The 20,961-nt window shown below is 40.5% G+C and overlaps 1 protein-coding gene across 13 annotated transcripts in view; it reads right to left on the reverse strand.

The window, feature by feature from the left end:
* Nucleotides 1-20,961, reverse strand: part of celf2 (cugbp, Elav-like family member 2) — a 249,899-nt gene that overhangs the window by 89,330 nt on the left and 139,608 nt on the right. For all 13 annotated transcript variants that reach the window (XM_030148793.1, XM_030148792.1, XM_030148789.1 and 10 more), the window contains one exon: nucleotides 16,560-16,756. In XM_030148793.1, coding sequence (XP_030004653.1) covers nucleotides 16,560-16,756 — 197 coding nt within the window. The remainder of the gene's footprint in view (nucleotides 1-16,559; nucleotides 16,757-20,961) is intronic.

The raw sequence follows: 20,961 nt of genomic DNA on the forward strand, positions 1-20,961 counted from the left end.
CGAAAGAAGTCACCATGCCGTCAGCAGCTGTAACTGTCTCTGTTGTATAGGCTTTGGTCATCTTTTATCTGCTATCAACCACAAACCAAAGAAATGCGATCTATAACATATTGAAATGGCATTAACCCGTCGATCAAATGATTAAGTTGTTTATGAAGCGAATACATACATTTGTGTGTTTCTTTCATCACACTGCTGCACTTTTTTGCTGTGTTTACCTCCATCTTGCCAATGATTTGAACAGGATTATGGGAGATTTTTCATACCTAATTGTTTGTGTGGTCCTGAAAAATCTCCGTTTTAAGAACCAAAAAGCCCACCCCCTTGGCCCTTCCCCTCCAACTCATCGAGAATTGGGACACCCCTACCCCTTCACGTGAACATGCAAAATAGAGGGGTAGGGGTAAGGGGGAGGGCCAAGGGGTGAATTGGGATTGGGCCTAAGTACAGGTCTGTAACAATGTATGAATAAGTGTACATATGAGATTTTATCCAGCGTTTACTGTGTTTCACCATAAAAGACTGTGACTCCATTGACCCATGTTACACAAATTTTACAAAATCATATTCTGTATTTGCATAACATATAAGCATACGTACCAACAACGTGTATTAGTAACTTCACCCATAATTTACTTTTTTTTTCTCCAGTGTTAAAAACTCTGTGGGTGGTGATTTTCTAACAGTCTCTGTTCACTCACTCCTGGCAACGTTAATTCCACACCTGGTTTTAATGCAAGGGGCGTGTCATAAACCTTATGGATGTTGGTAAACATCATCTGTTGATGTACGGTTTGTCCCATTAGGTTTACACACGGATTCCCATGCTGTGTTTTATGTACCGTTCCATTAGATCAAACGTTGCGACACAGTGAATAAAGTCACTTGCTCTGTTGATGATAAGCCTCGTGTTGCATGTATGTGTGTATAAGGGGTTTGTTTATTACATTTTGCAGCTGTGGCCTGTCACTGCAAGATTTTTGCTTCTGCTGATATTTCACAATCCTGAAATAAATGGGTTGAGGTTGCTACAACTGCAGAGACTTTTAATTTGAAAGGAAGGATACAAAAAAAAAGGAAGAATTGCAGCAACACGACACCAAGATGATATAAAGGGCAGGAAAAAACACTATATCTGTGCATCTTCACATCTTCTCAATAAAATTCAAGATTTAGCTTGTTTGTAATTTTTGTTTGAGTTGAATAAGTACTGTCAGTACTTTCTGAAAAGAACTTCTGTCCTTCAAAATAAGAGCACATGCTATAAAAAATAGAGTTTGTGCTTTAAATGTTTGATGTTTCCATTCCGCTCCATTTACCATTTACCCACAAAGTGACTTTACAGTGGCAGCAAAACACATTCAACAAACTCCTGCTGGTTAAAGTGGATAAACATACAGAAGCTCCCTGTACAATGACACACCCATAAAAAAGGAGTTAGAACAACTCAGTAAATTATATTGTGTACATTTACAGATTTGTAGATTTTAGCTTGGGTTTTGTCTACATTCACTGGGTGGAAATCCTGGCCACACCAAACATGGATTTCATCCTGTTTATTCTCTGTTTGACTGATATGCTTTTTCCACTGTTTACAACAACTACAGACAAAGTAGTATTTAAATAAGTGTAGCCCTGTCTTGAATTTCCTGATTTTCTTCAGTAGACTTGCGGAATCAGTGTCATCTTTTAAATCACTTCTTAAAACGCATTTTTATAGACTTACCTTTATGTGATGTTGTGTGTTTTTAATGTTTCACGTTTGTTTAATGCATCATGTTGTGTTATTTCTGCCCTCTCCACTACGATACATTTAAGGTTAGTCATGTTTTCATGTTTGCTGTACTTATCTCTTTTATTGTGTTGTGTTGTTTTCTATGTTTTTATTCAGCTGTAGTCTGCCCTTTTGCTTTGTCTGTCACAGCACTTTGTAAACTCAGTTTTTATAGGTGCTACAGAAATAAAGTTGTTATTATTATTATTATTATTATTATTATTATTATTATTATTATTATTATTATTTTATGAGGATCTTAACCCTTTCATGCACAATGGACAGTTACTCTACAGCTTAACTCTTGTATATCCATGGGTTTTGTTGTTTTAGTTCCATATCAACCAACACAGTGGACACTTTTGCATCATCTCATAAACTGCAATTCATACCATTATTGTAGCTTTGCTGTTCTTGATTGGTTCTTGAGCGGAAATCAATTGTTAATATTTATTTTTTGCATATTATCTCCATGAAGTGAGTAATAACTAGTATTAGAATATGTTAAAATGTGAGAAAACATCAGATTAGCTGCATTAAACATGCTTTCATTTCACTGTTTTCATATCTTATATCTTCATACTTTATGATATTGGGTTTTAAATACATGTTTCTTGCTTCAAGAATGGTGTAGCTGAGTGGACATTTTTGTAACTCCATGAAAAACAGGTTGATTTTTTAAAAAATTCAATCACATTGTTTTTTTTGTCATGCCTAAAGAGGAATAAAAACACTCAGGAAAAAAAATCTTGATTAAGGTTCTCATAATTCATGCATGAAAGGGTTAAAATACTTATACTATGCATATAAGCATATTGTGTAGAGTTAAAAAAAAAAAATGAATATTTTGATTGTGTTTTGCAAAGACTGAGGAAATCTGGATGCAAAAAGACATTTAGCATTTTTGCTCAGATAACATTTAATAATTTTTATAAGGCTGATACCATATGTTTACCATATGTCAATGTTTCTCAATGGGGCGTTGGGACACCTTCAGGGAACGTTTGAAATGGGAAAGCTGAGCAGGGGGCAGTGACACCGAAATGGGGGCGTTAGTCTGTATAAGTACCAGTATCAAGCTGCATGTTATGTCAATGGCGAATCACCATGCCTCCCCCCGGTCCTCCGCAATAAGGTACGTCGGGGTAACCCCCCCAGTCTTCGGTGGTAAACTCCGTCATGCTCAGGATGCTCCCTCCAGTTTCTGCAGGTTCATACGGTGTGTTTAGACCTTCTGTCTTCAGCTCTGTTCATCTGTTTATTTGGGCGTATATTTATTTGTCCAGAGATGAGCTGAGTGTGCCATTGTTTACATCTGCTTTGTTGTCCTCCCTATTGTGTCTATGAAACAAATCAACTCGGTGTGAATAAGCCAGACTGGTTGTTGTTTTGTTGCCCATATAGCAGACATCAGCCCTTGTGACACTTGCCCTGCGGTGCATCTTAGTGAAATCCAACAGTGAGCATCTGGAGCAGGTTTAGCATCCGAATCCCAGAGTCCCTTTGATGAGGCTGGGAGCGTAATGGATCTGAATTCCTGTGGTGTCCTCTGGGTGCCAGGGCTGTTGAATAGTTGGCCCTTAGCCTAGCATCAGCAACATGATTGGTGTTGTGATTCAGATGGTGCAATGGTTGTGCATTAGCAGAGATAACTGAGTTTACTGCTTCCTTCGATGACACCCAGCTTGACAGAAAGCTCAGGGTGTGGATTCACTAAAGTCTAAGGGCCCCCCCCCCCCCGCCTTCTTCTATCAGCATCATTTTACCACCAAGCGCTTCAACTAGGCATGAAGATAAGAGGCAAAATTAGTCATGACTCAGAGACTATCACTTGCTCAAATTTCTAAGAGTTCCATGTAGGTCACTAATACTGCATCAACACATTCAGCTTAGTGGTAAATTGGTGGCTTCAAGATACTGAGCAGCTCTGGCTGTTGTGCTTCATCTCTACTATCTATTATCAGTATAAAAAAAAAAAAAACTCACTGGTGATAGGATTGGAAAATATACTCCAATAGCTGGGTTCGTATGGAAATACACTGCATCAAATACTGTACTTAAGTACAAACTCAAGGTGTATCCCCATTTTCTGGAAATTCATACTAGTGCTATAAAAAAAAATCTCAGAGGAAATATTGTCATTTTCACTCCACTACATTTTTCTAGGAGCTGTAGATATTAGTGACTTTTTTCATACCATTCTTGTCCATTGAAAATAAACTGATATACAGAATTTGTTGTTTTGGTGTAGATTTAACTAGATATTAACAAATAAAGTACTTCAATTGTGCTCCTCCTAATGCACCACTAATATGAACCCTGAAATTTCAAATATAACAGTAAAATCTATTCTGCTGCCCTTTTACTGAACATGTTTTTTTTTTTTTTGGTTTAGACTGAACTAACAGTGGTAAAGTTTGCTTAAGTGGATGCCAGAGCCTATCCCAGCTTCCAAAGGGCAAAGGTGGGGTACATATCATTAGTTCACTGCAGGTCTCCCATATAGAGACAAACAACCATTCACTCTCACAGTCACAGCCAAGGGTGGTGTAGATTGACCAATTAACTTACTGAGGTGTATGTCTGGGGCTGATGGGAGGGTACTGTAGTACCTGGAGAGAACCCATGCCAATAGGAGGTTCCAGCTGAGCAGCAGGCCAGTGCTGGGTTTGAACTGGGGACCTTTTTGCTGTGAGGCGACAGTGACCACCACACCATAATTACAGTTAATTTAAAGAATACCACAAAGATGGGGAAACTAGGTAACATTAAAAAAAATGGCAAATCATTGCTTTTCAACAACAGTACTCTTAAAACACTGAATGGATTCTACCCGTATAAAGCTTTGTTGATATATAACTTCCATGAACTTTTAATTGTGGTCATTATACTCAGTGCATGCTCGGTGCAGAGTGAGTTCCAGGGTGTACGTATACAAGGGGGAGCTTTTTAGCATTGCCTCAGCATTGTGCATTATAATTCCATTATAATTCCATTTGCACCTGTGTTCAGGCTTCGGCCCCTTGTGTGCGATTAGCAATTCCAATCGTACTGTATGAGGGTTAGCTGCTAGCTGCACACCATGAATTATGATTCAGGTAGCATTTTTTGCATATCTGTATATGGGAGGGTTAGCTTCTGGTGCTAGCATTAGTGATTCTGACGGCATATAATGTGCAGGGGAGGGTTGGCTGTTAGCACTGCGTTAGCTGCTGTGTGTTGTAATTCCCATGGTGTAGCCAAAGCCTGGGAGCCATGCGGCGTGTGGCGGATCGTCCCAGGTGGTGGGCTGTCAAGACCAGGATCAAAGAGCAGAGGAGTGGACCTCACACACACACACACAAACACATACACACAGTCGGCAGTGTTCCAGTTCTACCTGTTTAAGAGTCAGCACACTTGCAGCTTAAACACACGGAAATCTGCAGAAAGTCAGCGCAACACACATATTTCATATAATTCTGAATGTATGCCTCCATGTGACTTTTTTCATTCACGGAAAAGCACAAGTGTAGAAGTACCCTGAGCAAGTGAAAACAGTGCTCCACACTAGTATGAATAAGCTTCTTCCATCTATTTGTGTGTATGCGTCTCATCTCTCAGCACAAACATTTACCTGAAGGCCGGGAGGGCTCAGAGCAGGGAAATACACTGTGCTTGTCCTGTTGAAGAGGGACACTTGAAAACACACACTAGAGACGCACATGCACATAAAGTCAGAGTGAAGGGAAGAAATCTATTAGAAGTTAATGTGTGTGTAAAAGTGAGATAGGCAGGGAGGACATAGGGGCATGGTGTTTGTAAAACAAAAAAAAAAAAAAAAGAAAAGGAGGAAAATAAGGCAATGGTAGAAGAAGAGCAGCCGTGAGTGGAATGGTGAGTAGAGGAGGGAGATACGTGTTCATAAATGCTTTATAGCTGCTGAAGGGAGCCTTAGACTGAACGAAGACCCACGGTCCTCCCACCTCTGTCAACAGAGGTCAGCCCTAGCTCCACAGCAAAAGACAGCAAGGCTGCAGACAAGCTTGAGCACAGGAGGCTGAAGTGCCATGTTGAATCTGCACATCCTCTCAGTGAGAGCGTGAGTGAGTACTCCACATAGATATTGCCTTTTTCTTCAGCATCAGACCACAGCCAGGCCAGGCTTTTACATCTGAAAAGCCTCAGTGGTGGAATCATTAATGCAGTTTTACTCCATATATTTTGTCAATTTCTATCGTTCATTTTAATGGCAACTAATCTGTCCTTTTGTATCTCTACATTTCCCTTTGCAGGAAAAAAATTTCTTAAGACGTTTTATATTTTTAAGTTTATTAAAAAGCACAAGTGTGAGCGTAGACCTGAATAAAAATTTAAATTGTATGAATTGCATATCAAGGCACAATACATGTATTAATACATGCACCTCAAGTTTTACAAAAGTCAAGTACTGCAGTCAATCTAAATCAGTGTTTTTCAACCTTGGGGTCAGGACCCCACGTGGGGTCACCCAGAATTCAAATGAGGTTGCCTGAAATTTCTAGTAATTGATAAAAACAAACAAACAACAACTTACTAATAAAAAATCTATGGTGAATTGAAAAAGACAATCACATACATAAATGACATGACAAACTGAAACTGAAACTGAAGCACTGTGGTACTGTTTATCTTTCAAATGTTCATTGTGGTCGGTTTCAGATGCTGTAGCTCTTTCATAATTCATAGTTTGAGTTCTTGTTTGTTCAGTATTAATTGTCAGCCTTGTAAATCCAAGCTGGACTGACTGTACATATCCTGACCAAGGAAAATAAAATTCTCACTTTGTGCAGTAATCTACACCTGGCTTTACTGCCTCCGTCCTTAATAAAATACATTATATAGACTAAATGTCATTTAAAATCGGTGGTTATTTGCAACATAGTAGAGCAAACTATTACATGATCAAAAGTGAATTCATTTTCACAAAAAAATGTCTCTGTTTCGAATGTCTGGGATCGCCAGAAATTTGTGATGTTAAAATGGGGTCAGGAGCCAAAAAAGGTTGGGACCCACTGACATACACCCATCTGATAACTATACAATTATCTAGTTAAACATATAGTTTGTTAAAGATGCAGAAGCTGAAACTGAACATACATGTCTGCAGCTCTCTCCTCTCTGTCCAATAAATATAGAAATACAGATGAACCTGAACCAGTAAGGATGAACTAAGGAAAGGTAAAACGCAGGCGGAGCCAGCAGTAGGTAAGCACAAATGCCCTGCAGAGTGGAAGTATGGTTTATTAAAAAGGGAAAAAAAGAGATGGGTGGGAGCAGTGGTGGGTACACATCACAGGGTTCCAACCCCGAGCCCTTTACACATGAGGCTGGCTCACAACTGAGACTCCGTCCATCTCCAGAGTTCCTTTTCTTTTCCTGCTCCACTCCTTTTGACCCCTGGGGTTCCACTAAAGCGCTGACCCACATTAACTACAGTCCACCGCAATTACTGCTTGGACAGGCCTCTGGGTGGCATGGGATACATGCTCTACTTCTATTTTGTGAATTTTCCCCCTTTCCACTTTTCTTTGCAGCTGTAAAAATGCCCCTTAATGTGTATAATTTATGTGTGTCCAACTGAGTGACAGCGGGGGAAAGAGGGGGGAAAAAAATGACACATTTTGAATTTGACAGCGCAATAAAGAACAGATTGTCAGAAGGAGAAAAAAAAAAGGAAAAGGATGAGTGGATGGCTTCAAACAATGCTGCATTTCTGACGGGCATTTGGCTGATGTTCTAATCCTGTTAATATAGGAATTGGTCCAGCTTGCGGCACTTCACAAATCTATACAATCCACTGGTTACTTTGGTGGAAAAGCACCAATGTCACCCCCTCCAAATCCTCCATTCCTTCCACCATCCCTCTCTCTCTCTTGCTGCGCAAACAACAAGAGCAGTTTCCGGAAATCAAAGCCGGCTTCTGGCCGACCCCGAAATGCACAGAAGTGAGGGGGGTAAAAAAAAATTCCAGCTCTGCAACTTCTGCTCATAGCCAGGCAACTCTCTGTGTCGCTGAGGCATGCAAAAGTATAAACAAAGAGGAAAAAAAGACACACGGAGACGAGACGAGAATCCACGCACACAATCTCCCATTAAAATCCACCTGCAGCTGCTCTCTAATTGGGCTTGGGTAGCTTTCTAAAAAAGCTCATGTCTAGTTAAGGCGATATAATTGGCCGCTCTGCTTTAGGAAAGAATGAAATAAATCAGTCGTCTGTCTCAGGTCGGCCCCGTCTCAACTGAATCCATTAGAGCAGATAATTGTGTTGGACGGTGAAGCATTTGCTCAGCGTTGCTGCAGCTGAGCAAGAGGATACAGTTGGCTTGCCGTTTCAAAGCGGATGTGCGCCGTTGGACGAGTGCATGTCCCTGGATGTGACATCAGAGTAACCCAGGCAGGGAGATTTCACTCTGAACACTGATCGAAAATCAAACGCTGTAATCTGCATGTGTTTATCTACAGGCTTAAAATCATTTCCCAAATCTTCATTGATTTTTTTTTTTTGTTTCATTTTTAGTGCTTTTGTTTTTAGAAATCAAGATGACAGTCCTTAAAACTTGGCTGATGCAATATCTATTCCAGGTGTTCAGGTCAAATACTTGTTCTCAAGGGGTGGTATTGATTGCAGTTTTTTTCTTTTAAAGGTGGTTTTAGAGGGAGAAATAAACCATTACAAGACAGGCAGCATTTATTGCTGCATGTAAAGAGCAAATCTGCAACATCCTTTGTGTCTATCTTCGGTGCTAAACACTCATGTTGTGGCTCTGCCCTTCCCCAGAGATCACCTGTCAATCACCTCATGTAGGTGGCAGCGTGTCGTCTGTTTTCTCAGATTTAACGGTTTGATTTTCTACAGGCGGCCGTTTTGTCTTCGTCTCTTCAGCCATGATGGTTTGTATGCGGGTTCAACACTGTCTGTTTTTATTTTTTAGGGGTATTTATAGCCCTGTTGTGCACAGAGATTGTGCAAGATTCAGCCTGTTAATGAAGACATTAAACTTATTTTTGTGCTTGTGTGTATTAAAGTGTGTGTGTGATTCTCAGTAGCTCATGTGGGCAGGCTGTATCATTAAGATAAATGACATGGAGCATCTTCTGCCAAAACACAGACACACACATTGCAACAAACCCGTCATGGCGCTTAAGGTTGTGTTTTAGCAAAAGGACCATTTTCTGTTTACCCCTCTGGCTCTCTTTGTCTCATTCCCTCTTTATCTCTCCCTCCATCTCCATCTCTCTTTCAGCACAAAATGCCAAATTGCTCCATTTCTCACTCTCTCCCCTTTTCTCCTGCTCATCCACTCATCTGGTTATTAACTCCAAACACATTAAACCAACAGCGGTGCCACGATATTCCCCAGACCATCCTACTCAGCATAAACACACACACACAGAGGCAGCCTACGTACACACACCTGGGTCAAATTGCGAATGAATCCTCCATGATGCACAAGAGTGACAGGATATAAAGCTTTAGGGCTGAAAAACAACAATCTGGAAACTTATTAAAAGAAGCCAAGCTGACTTTCAATTTATTTTATGCGAGTGATTAAGTCCTGGCTCTCTCAAAAACTGCTTAAAAAGATCATTTTAAGTGTTTGCAATATGGATTATTGGATGCTGAAATGATAGTTGGATTGATCATATCTTCTTATGCCAATAATATTCAGAAAACGACTTGTGTTTGCGCAAGGAATTTCATTCCTGTCAGCCTGAAGAAGCCTCTCAAGCAGCAGTTATGACCATCATATGACGCCAGATGATGACAGTCATAAAGTAGGAGGATTACACTGATCCGCAGATATCCACTTTCTGTTTTGACGACCAAAACTATTCCAACCGAAGCTCCAAGCAAGCATTAAGTCTTGGACTTTATCTTCAACGTCCTGTAATTAATCATTAATTTATTCATAGCTGTCTTGGTCCAGTGTCTGCCCAAGTCTAACTACTTTACAACAATCTACAAGCAGATAGATATCATTATATTAACTAATCTCAATGTCATTCATCATAATAATAATTTCATCATTGGGCAGGAGGATGGTAGCACAAAAATGCTTTGGTAAGGGTTGGGAACAGCACATGGTTTGGACGTCTTTATTACGTCTTTTTGGATTGTTTCTGTATGGAACCAATCGGTATCTTTCCCTGACCTGAACCAAGTGCTTTCATGTCCGAAACCTGACTGTGAAAAGTTTAATAATGCTAATTGTATAAACAGAGGTGGCAGATCTTTTGCTAGAATGAAATACATTGTCTTTCAAAACATTTGGGGCTGATATATTTTTCCAATTTCAGAAGCATTTATCATTGACTAACTCACCGGAATTACTTCAAGCACATTAATATGGCAATTACAATAGATATTACAATCTAGTTATGTTCATGTCATGTTAAAGTCACTTATAAATCCCTGATCCTGCTTAGTTTACGACTTTACTATACTTTCTGCAACAACTATTATCTACCAACTGTACATACTTATTTTCTGTGCATTGTGACTGATGTGTATTAAAAACTGGACAAATTTATTTCACTTACGGAATAAAAATTGAATCGAATTGTACAGTGAAGCACAATGGGATTTGGATGCAACTCTCCTTAATGCCAAGGTTAAAAGCAGAAACAGATGTAAGTAGAAAATATTTGGCATAAATAAAATGTAAAACAGTAATACACAAAATATACTCAGATGACATTATATGCACAGTGTATATATCAAAAATGTACATTTCCCTTCATGCAGAAATAATTTAAATCCTTTTCCAGCACAGGTAATAGCTGTTAATAACTTTCAGAGCTAACTTTAACTGAATTACTTTTATTTGTATCTTCAACAAAGACCAGCGTTTGTGCTCACAGAAGGGCAGCTAGAGAGATTTTTGGATATAGTAGTAAAGAACTGGAAGAATCTTTTCTGTTGCAGCCTCATTTAAAAGTAGAAACCATGTATTGTATTGTTGTAGACAGGCCTAATATGATAGCTGGTCTGGGACTGGAGAGCCGGGGTAAAAACATCTATCTACTGCTGTAAGACTGGGTTGTTCCAAGAGAGAGACTTACATTTCTGCCAGCTTTGTAAATTCGTATTAGCAGCTTTGAAAGGAAAACTTCAGATATCATTACAGTGAACAGGATTCAAGCCTGAGAGACTTGAAACTAACTCGTGATTTTGTAATTCTTGTAACTTCAACTCTGCTCCTCCACAATCAAGCACAATTATTACTCACATGTAAAGAAAATCTATCTACAAGCTAACTTGAACTTAACACGACTCAATGTTGTTGAAATGAGTTTCAAGCTCCTTATACTTTATATATACTAGTGATGTCCCGATCAGGATTTTTTTGGTTATGATCTTCTCCAATTTTTTTTTATGATTAATTTTGCTGACACCGACTTTTTACTATGAAATTTTGATTTAATTTTGGAGTCATTATTTATAAATAATTATGCTGTTATTTTAGTTTAGATCATAATTGGGCTGAATGCGGAACCTGAACTAAAACAACTATGACATCTTTGACTGTTAGTAACTTTAGTATAAATTTTGCACTTTCCATAGTCATACTGTGGGCCAAATTAGAACCTTTGGCAGGCCGGTTTTGGCCTACGGGCCATCCCTGCTGTAGTGCATCTATGGACAGGTCCGTTTAGGGATTATACGTGTTATTTGCGTCAGTGATGCGCGGATCAGCAGGTTACTCGTGGGTCAGGTTGGTCAAAAGAATGTCAGTTTATTTGCGGGGTGGGTTGGGTCGGGTCAAATAATTCCACAAAAGCCCCACGAGTTGAAAAAAACCCCCAACTCGTGCATCACTACTGTACGTACCTCACAATGAGTAAGCACAGACCATAAAGTGAAAGTGAAACTTATAGGCGCTTTACTAATTTTTTTTAAGCCTCCTGCTGTTGTGCAGCTCATGTTCCTTTTCCCTACCTTCAGAAACTTTCATTTGAGGGGTCAGGGCGTTTGTGTAACCCCCCCCCCCCCGAACCAGGCCCGGATCGGACTGATCTCATGACTAAATCCAATCCAATCCTCTACAAAAAATGCCAGATCAGCAGCCAATACTGATCGGATCGGGACATCCCTAATACATACATTACTGCATTTCTTTTAGAAAACATTTTGTGCTTCCTATATTCTTGCTATCAATTGATGTTTACCATGTTGCACTGTGTTTTTTTTGTTGTTGATGTTTTTGTGTTTTGGACTAGCTCTTGCTGAAGTGTCATCTAATGAGGATCCAAACCACAGTGAAAAAAGGAAAATAGACAAGTTGCCGGAGTTCTAAACTCTTGCAACTGCAGCTGCGAAAGTTTTTCTACGCCTCAGTGGGACTAACAAACTCATTTAAATCCAAACTGTTATCCTACAAAGTCAGGAGAAGAAAAAACAAACAAACAAACAAAAAAAAACATCCAAGTGGAGCCATGGCTTTGGGTCAACACTGGGGCATCGGAGTAAGCTCATTTGCCCCAAATGACTGAGATCCTTTTCAAACAACACCATCGGTAATTTAAAATAAACACACCAAGGAAAGAGAGGGGCCACAGTTTGTCTGACACCACTGAAATTAGCGTACGCTTCGGCACAACAGTGAAGCCGGCGAGGGGGCCATTGCAGCTCCCTTGAGTTGAACGGGTGCAGATGAGGCCAGGCGGCTTATTTAACTGTGAGAAAACAACAGCGGTGCTTAAAGCATGCAAGAACCAAGGCCGGTAAGAGCCCAATCCAATGCTACATTTACTCTTAAAATACTCCACTTGGCAGCACAGAGACAGACTGAAAAATAAGGCATATAAAGGGATGTTTTCATCAGATGGGGAACAATAAAGAGTATGGTATAGTAGGTTGCTGTATTTTTTTCTCCTGCAAATGGCAGCTAGTGATATTTTTGACTCATCAACCGCAGAAAAATACTCATTTCAAAGGTGCAGAGGATGAAACACAAGATTTGAAAAAGCTGAAGGACAGAAAAAGGAACTTTGGTTTATTCCTCCACCTCAGAATCAGAGGGAGAATGAACTGGTGGGAGCAGAGGGAATCATGTCAAGGCGAAGAATACACAAACATAAAACGCATGACAAGCGTGTATGTGCGCTAAAATGAGTTGATTTAGGTCTCGGCACAATGCTATCTCCGGGCCTTTATAAAGCTCATATGACTCAGGAAACCGAAGAGACACAGAAAGTAAAAGAGAGTCTAAAAACAGAGGCAGACGGAGATGAAGTATGTGAGAGCGAGGAGGTGAAGGACATCGCAGTATTCAGTCACTGAAAATCAAATTCACATTCAGACTGTGATCTCGATAACATGTCACCATTTTTATATCTGTCATCTCATCTGCCTGTCTGGCTCATAGAAAGGCTGTTAGACTCATCTCAGCAGTGTAAGTCTTTGAAAATGGGAAATTATACAAAAACTATCATTATCATTTCTCTCCCCCCTCACCCTCTCTCTCTTTTTCTCTTCCTTTACCCTCTCTCTTTAACCCTGACTGATCAAGGGAAACGTCCATCCTCCAGGAGTCGGGGTCTGCTCCAGGTTTCTGCCTGTTTTTGAAGTTTTTCCTTCCACTGTCTCCAGTCATAAGTTTGTTCCTGGTGGATTCTGTTGGGTTTCTGTAAAGTGGCCTGTGAGTCTGGTTTTGAACAGCTCTACAGGGTGGGGAAGCAAAATTTACAATATTTTGAGGCAGGGATTGAAAGACAGTGTATGACCAATTAGTTTATTTAAAGTCATTTGCCACAAGAAAATTGACATAATAGAAAATGTTTTTATTCTATGTGTCCTCCTTCTTTCTCAATAACTGCCTTCACACACTTCCTGAAACTTGCGCAAGTGTTCCTCAAATATTCGGGTGACATCTTCTCCCATTCTTCTTTAATAGTATCTTCCAGACTTTCTCGTAATAGTTTTGCTCATAGTCATTCTCTTCTTTCCATTATAAACAGTCTTTATGGACACTCCAACTATTTTTGAAATCTCCTTTGGTGTGACGAGTGCATTCAGCAAATCACACACTCTTTGACGTTTGCTTTCCTGATTACTCCTATGGGCAAAAGTTTCTGAAAAGGTATGGATAATAGTGTTAGGTATGATTATGACATCAATATATGTTTGGTTTCAAAACAATTGACGTAGTGCCTGCTGAGAAAAAACAACTAAATGTTCATTGTAAATTTTGCTTCCCCACCCTGTATATATGAAGGGTCATGAGATAACTTTTGTCATGATTTGGTGCTATATAAATAAAATATGATTGATGACTGATTGATTAAAGCTCATTTGAGGGGTAAATGTTAATACATGTTAGTTAAATAGTGCTAGTGTTAGTTGCACTGTCTAAGACACATCATGTCTTTGTCTTCAGTAAAGTTACTAGTGTAGATAAGTCATTAAGCTGTGAACACTTCCAACTCCTCTGTCTGATGTTAACATGTAAATTTCAAGATTCCCACCTCAACCAACATATTACTATCTATTACTTCTTAATTTCCTAAAACCAAGTAGTTTGCATTTTTATATCTGGGCCACTGGGGAAAGTCTGAGTCTGAATTCCACCGTCAAGGACTCGCTTATAAAACCGATTCAATCACGGTTTAACTTTCAATTCTGTTTCACCAAACTTCAAAAGTAGCTCAAAATGAAGAGAGATTACACTACATTTCTCTTTAAAGCTCAGTTTACTATTTAAAGCTAGATTCAGTCGCACTCAAACTAACTATTTCAGTTTTAACTTTGAGCTTACACATGAGGGGGGTTTAACATGGCTGCTTTAGAGTAGGAGTAAAAAACTACACAGGATTAAAGAGAAGATTAAATTGAATCTTTCTTAATTTCACACTAGTTTTAAAGGTGCTGCAACATAATTTAAAGCTAAACCAGGATTTGAGTGGGTATAAAAAAATAATTATTTTTGGTGCAACGCAGCCCAGGAAACGTAACCCATGAAACCTCTGACATTTGGTTTAGACTACAGACAGATTGCAGTCCTGTTTAAATACTAATTTAGCAATGCTGACTTTGAATTCCATCTTTTTCCAACAGTCACAAAATGTTTTAATAACTGAGACGAAGGTGAAACACTGCATTAGCTCAGGCAGAATACTCAGCCACATCTACGCAGCTAATAGCATCCAATCGCACTCATGGAGGCACATATTATCACCTACATCCTCAGTAACGATCATCATGTCTGTGCCAAAGCCGTTCCCTGGCACAACGCTCTCCTTATGTGATATTACATATTTAATTTTGACTCAAACTCATCTAGGGACTTGGATTACGAACCTACTTTGTGAGAGAACATTGAAATATCAGCAGATGTATAGAGTGACCTTCACTTTACCCACTTCTGCACTGATTCATGTTTTTGCTTCAAGTGACAGTTTCAAACTTCTCTTGAAATTTGCTTTACAGTCAGATGGAAGTACAACATCCCCCATCATGTCATCCTCTGTCTCTCTCTGTCTCTCTCTCTCTCTCTCTCTCTGTCTCTCTTTTTACTTTCCTCCCACTCTGTGTGTCTCATCAGGAGTGTCATCAGCCCCCACTCTGCTTGATGTCTGTTAATATGGCAGCACTATTGTCTGCCTGCTCATTGCTGCTGTCTCAATTGTTTGCTCTCACACTTGACGAATTCATCAAAGGAAAAAGAAAGGGAATGGGAGAAAATAGCTGCAAAATCATGCGGCTTTGCACAATTGACTGTATAAGTCTGGCAGGGCGAGTCTTTGTCTTCAAATGGTGCACAAAACATGGCTTTGCTTGTTCTGCCATTAACTTGGTGGGACGGCCCACTCTTGACTGTCTGTGTGGGTGTTAATGTGTACCTAAAGTATCTGAGATAAAGTCACTATTTATTGTGACCCCTGACCCCATGACAAGAAGCAGCACAAACAATTCGAAATATCTGACGTGTGTTGATGCAATAAACCTCATACTGTCTGAACAAAAGGGTTAAAGACATGTTAAGTGCAAAAGGAGGTCAAACTAAATACGACCACTTTGGTTTATAGAAGCTATTTTTTCCCCTGAAACATTAGTTAGACTTCACACATATCCAGATATGATCTTAATACAGAAACTGAGAAATGCAGATGTGTGGTCCTTACAAATTTGTTAAACCAGCAAACCTCATGATGCACTTGGACTTTTGCACATAACTGTACATACAGGGTGGGGAAGCAAAATTTACAATATATTGAGGCAGGGATTGAAAGACAGTGTATGACCAATTAGTTTATTCTAAGTCATGAGAATTTATTTGCCACAAGAAAATGTACATAATAGAAACTGTTTTTATTCTATGTGTCCTCCTTCTTTCTCAATAACTGCCTTCACACGCTTCCTGAAACTTGCGCAAGTGTTCCTCAAATATTCGGGTGACAACTTCTCCCATTCTTCTTTAATAGTATCTTTCAGACTTTCTTGTAATAGTTTTGCTCATAGTCATTCTCTTCTTTCCATTATAAACAGTCTTTATGGACACTCCAACTATTTTTGAAATCTCCTTTGGTGTGATGAGTGCATTCAGCAAATCACACACTCTTTGACGTTTGCTTTCCTGATTACTCATATGGGCAAAAGTTTCTGAAAAGGTATGGATAATAGTGTTAGGTATGATTATGACATCAATATATGTTTGGTTTCAAAACAATTGATGTAGTGCCTGCTGAGAAAAAACAACTAAATGTTCATTGTAAATTTTGCTTCCCCACCCTGTAGTGTGTTTAACTGCCTCCTTTGTTTACCTTTGCTCTGTGGAGGGTTCTGGCTGCGATCTCGGAGGATGTTGATCTGGTAAACGGCTCCGTACGGCTCAAACAGCTCCTTCAGCTCCTTCTCTGACCAGGAGCGTGGGATCTGGCCCACAAACATCTTGATGGCATCCGGGTCGGGCTGGTCTGAGTGCTCCAACGCCCCGTTCATCTTCCCGGGGGTGCCGTTGCTGTTGTGACACAAAGAAAGAAACACAAACAGGTAAGAATCATGCTGAAGACATTACATAAAGTCTTGTTTAGTTGGAGTCATTACTCAAGACTGTAAAAATGATGTTTTTTGAAAATAGGACAGTTGATAAAACCAGCACAGGGTCACTGAAACAGCATTGATAGCAGGTCTTTATGGCGTAGCAAAGACAGATTTTCTTTAGGTTTTACAAACTGATCTGTCTGAAGCTAGGAACTTGTTTACACAGTGACCAGACATATCGGCAAGTATATCACTCTGACCCTCAGTGTTCGATAGATCTATTCAGGATGCAGTAAATCCTCACCAAAGCACTCCGTACAAGAGAGACTTCAGTCCTGGTATTTCAAAGCTCAGACACATACCTTTAGAAGGATGAAAGCTGTGTACTACACTCTTGATCTCTATTCAATTTACCCGCTGATATAACTGTACAAAGTAACAATATATGTTTATACTGTGTGTATACTTATATTGTGTAACGTGGGCATCATATCTGTCCTATTATATTCTATTGTTCATTTTGTTGTGTGAAATTCACAATATTTTGGTAACATTTTTGCCATTTGGATTCATGAAGGCAACACAAACAAACATGGAGGAAACTGAATGTGGTACAAACCAACAAAAAACAGCACCGGAACCAGAAAACTGAACTCTGCAAATTTCGCTGTCCAACTATTTATTTGCTGAATTTGCAGAAAATGTGCTATATCATGATATTCATGGTGATCTGGATAAAGAATGACTTACATCAGGGTATTAGATATTGGTCATATGGCACAGTCCTAGCTACTTCAGAGACACATTATAAATGTCTGTAGGCATGTTGTCCACTCAGCTGCATGTGTGAATGTTTGTGCAAGTTTGTATGCATGAATGAGCGCTAGATAAGCAGTGTGCAGCTTGTTAATATGTGGTTGTATGCATGAGATTATGGGGGCAGAACCATTACAGTAAACCTCTAGGCACTCTAACAGTATACAGATGCTTACACACCGATCATTCAGGTTATATTTCCACATCTGGAATGCATATAAAAAGGAGGTGAAGTGCTTTCACTCTATCCACCGCAGAGTTTCAACACTTATCTTTACAAAACACACTCCATCCACGTGTTTGGAATGCTAAGTCAAGCTACAGAAAAATAAACGCCTTCAACAGTGAGCACACAGGAGGCAAAGCATGACTGTGTTTTGAGGACAATCACACACATAGCGTACAAACAAACACACACATCACTGCCATCAAGGCCTGTGGTCTATTTAAGATGGCTGAAAACCAATTTAATGAAACCAAAGTCATTGGCTGTGCTGTTTTATTGCTCTACTTTCCCTTTTGTTATTCTCGGCAGGAGAGAGAAAGAGCATTATCTTAAGAGGCAAAAACAAAACAAAGCCAAATCCAAGGCTTGGTTAGCTGACAACACTAATACCACCCTATAAAGCTCAGCAAGAGAGAGGAAGAGAAAGAAGGAAGGGGAGGAAAAGAGAGATATGGAGAGAGCAGGAGAAAGGGGGGGGGAAATCCAGACCTTTGAACGCGGGCCATCCATCTTTTGCAGAAAGAGCCAAGGCGCTCGGCAGAAACGCCCAATTCTTTAAAGGACTTAAAGGACATGTCAAATAAAATGCCAGACCCGGAGAACGAGTCAACGAGCCAAACCGGTGCTAACAGTCCTTGGGGCAACAACCGCTCCTGCTAAGCTGTCCGATAAATCGCGGGGGCTCCGGCGCTGAGGGAGCCCCGGGTGCAGAGGCTGGTAGGGGAAAGGAGAGAAGGAAGGGAGGGAGGGAAGGCCGGTGGCAGCGAAGAGTTACTGCCCCGATCAGTTGCTGATGCTGATGTTTGGGCACATAAACGTCCGGATCGCTGTATCGGACAAGCCTCTGCTTCGGTCGCTGGGTTCAGACTGCAGCAGCCCGTCCATCCCTTCACCCTCTGACACACAAAGAGTTGATGTGTGTGCGTAGAAACAAATGAGCAGAAGAAGGGAGAATAGCTGGAGACAATCCCTTATTGTTGGGTGTTTATGTGAGGCCTGTGAGGATTGAGCGAGTCCACGGGGGAGACGATACAATGGCCGGTGTCAGAGCAGCGCCTCCCTCGTCCAGGACACTGTCCTCCCTGTCCTCCCTCCACCATTCACTCCACCCTGCGAAGACAATGAATAGCTTCACACTTGCAGCCATAAGGCGTACAAACGCTTACAGAGCTGTCTTGTGTAGATTGCATGCTCCGTCTTTTCCTGAGGTGCTTGGAAGTAGGTGACTCCACTCTCTACAAAGGAATGAGCGCCTCTTCCCTTGCCCCTGTGGCCAAGACTGACAAGGTGTTATTGCAACCAGACAGAGCTTTGGTGTGTGTGTGTGTGTGTGCGCTGATGTTTGTGCAAGTGTGTGAAGCTCAGCAGGAGAGTGTCCTGGGGCTCGGATTAAGTCGTTGAGTGGATCCACTCCTGCCATAGCCTCTCCATCTCCCTCCCCTCTTTCCTCTTCTTCCTCTTCTTTTCTCGGTCTCCCTCTCAATTTGAGCCAATTGTTTGCCTTAATGGCTTAACTATTGCTTCCATCACTCCAGTCTCCCTGCAGCACAGGGCCTTGACTGAGGGTTGATCTACACTGTGTGTATGTGCGTGTGCTCAGGCAGACTGCAAAAAAGTGTCTGGATAGGTCTTTGAAGCAGCTGCTGAGGGCTGTTATATCCTCACCTCACACTCACATTAGACAGCAGGCTCGTTCATCCAAACTACAGCTGCACAATGTTGACTATAAAACCTTATGAGGGTTTATTTATTTATTCATTTATCATTTCATTTTATGCTCACAACTCGTTACAGCACAACTCTATTGAAGGGATAATTCAGCCTATTGGCAAACCTACTTCTTTCATTTTTCTTCTTTCCAAGGTACAATGATGGCAACACCAATACCAAACTGATACTTAGAGTCAGGACAGGGTTGACAAAAGACTGACGACAAAGCTAATTTGTACAAAACTGACAACTGACTACTTTAAAGTGGTCTTAGGACTAGTTGTGTATCTGTACGTAAAGGGGTATATTCTTAAAACTGCCTTCCATGGAATCCTGGCGTGTTGAATTTGGACATTATGTCCTTTGTAAATGAGGCAAAATCAGTGCTAATGTTACCTTTGCGAGGAGCATTTCTATATGTAGTTACTCTTCCACTATATAAATGAACAGCAGTGCCATGATGTTGTGTAGAGGAAGCAGTAACAGCCTTTTTGTCAGACCTTTGATTGACCAACATGGCTTTAGGGTTTGGATTCTATTGCTGCCTGTTGGTGTGACATTCTTCTGGCAGCTCTTTTTGTGTTTCTGCTTTTAGGGTTCTTTCAGCTTGACCAGAAGTAAATCACATTGTGAAAGGATTTTTTTTTTTACCTGCATTGCTCTACACTGCTGTCAAAGTGTTACTCTCTCTGTCATTCACATGACATAGTTTTTCTTTCATGATACAAAAAAAATCATACTCCAAAGTAAAATACCTGACTCTGCAAACTGTATATAGTTCACTGAGTTCACCAGCTCCACTTTGAAGATAAAATATCTATCAGTGTAGCTTTCCATGCATGAAAACACACTAATTGCTTGGCTCTTGGTCACTAACCTCAACAAATCAAAGCAACTATCCTGCAAAAAACACAGGTAGAGGAAACAAGAAAGGAAGCTCCTTGTGGAGGAGAAAATGGGCATAGCAATGAGCTACTTGGTCTACATAAACTGGCTGTTATCCCCTGTTTGCCTTGTTCGCAGCTGGAGTCCAACAGGCGGTTAGACAGATATTTGGTACAAACAGACAGTGGGAAAGAGACAGGAAAGTGGAGGAAGGAAGGCGAAAGCGGGAATAAAGGAGAGAGGGAGGCGGAGACAGATGCAGATGAGCCAGGTCTAGGAGTAAGCACAGCTCAGCGCGCAGCATGGGCCACACATACACACATACGTACACACATATCACACATGCATACACACAGGCTACTGTTCAGGCTGGCTGCGTTGATCCCCCCGCTGTTTTTCCCTTCTGTTTCTGCTCTAAAACACACATCCTCTCTGACTCCCTTAACCCCTCAATCGCAGCACACACACACACATACACACACACACACACACACACACACATACAGCACAAAATACCCCTCATGCACACACTTCAGTGAGTTCGT

The sequence above is a fragment of the Sphaeramia orbicularis genome, chromosome 12 (assembly GCF_902148855.1).
Source record: "Sphaeramia orbicularis chromosome 12, fSphaOr1.1, whole genome shotgun sequence".
Lineage (NCBI taxonomy): Eukaryota > Metazoa > Chordata > Actinopteri > Kurtiformes > Apogonidae > Sphaeramia > Sphaeramia orbicularis.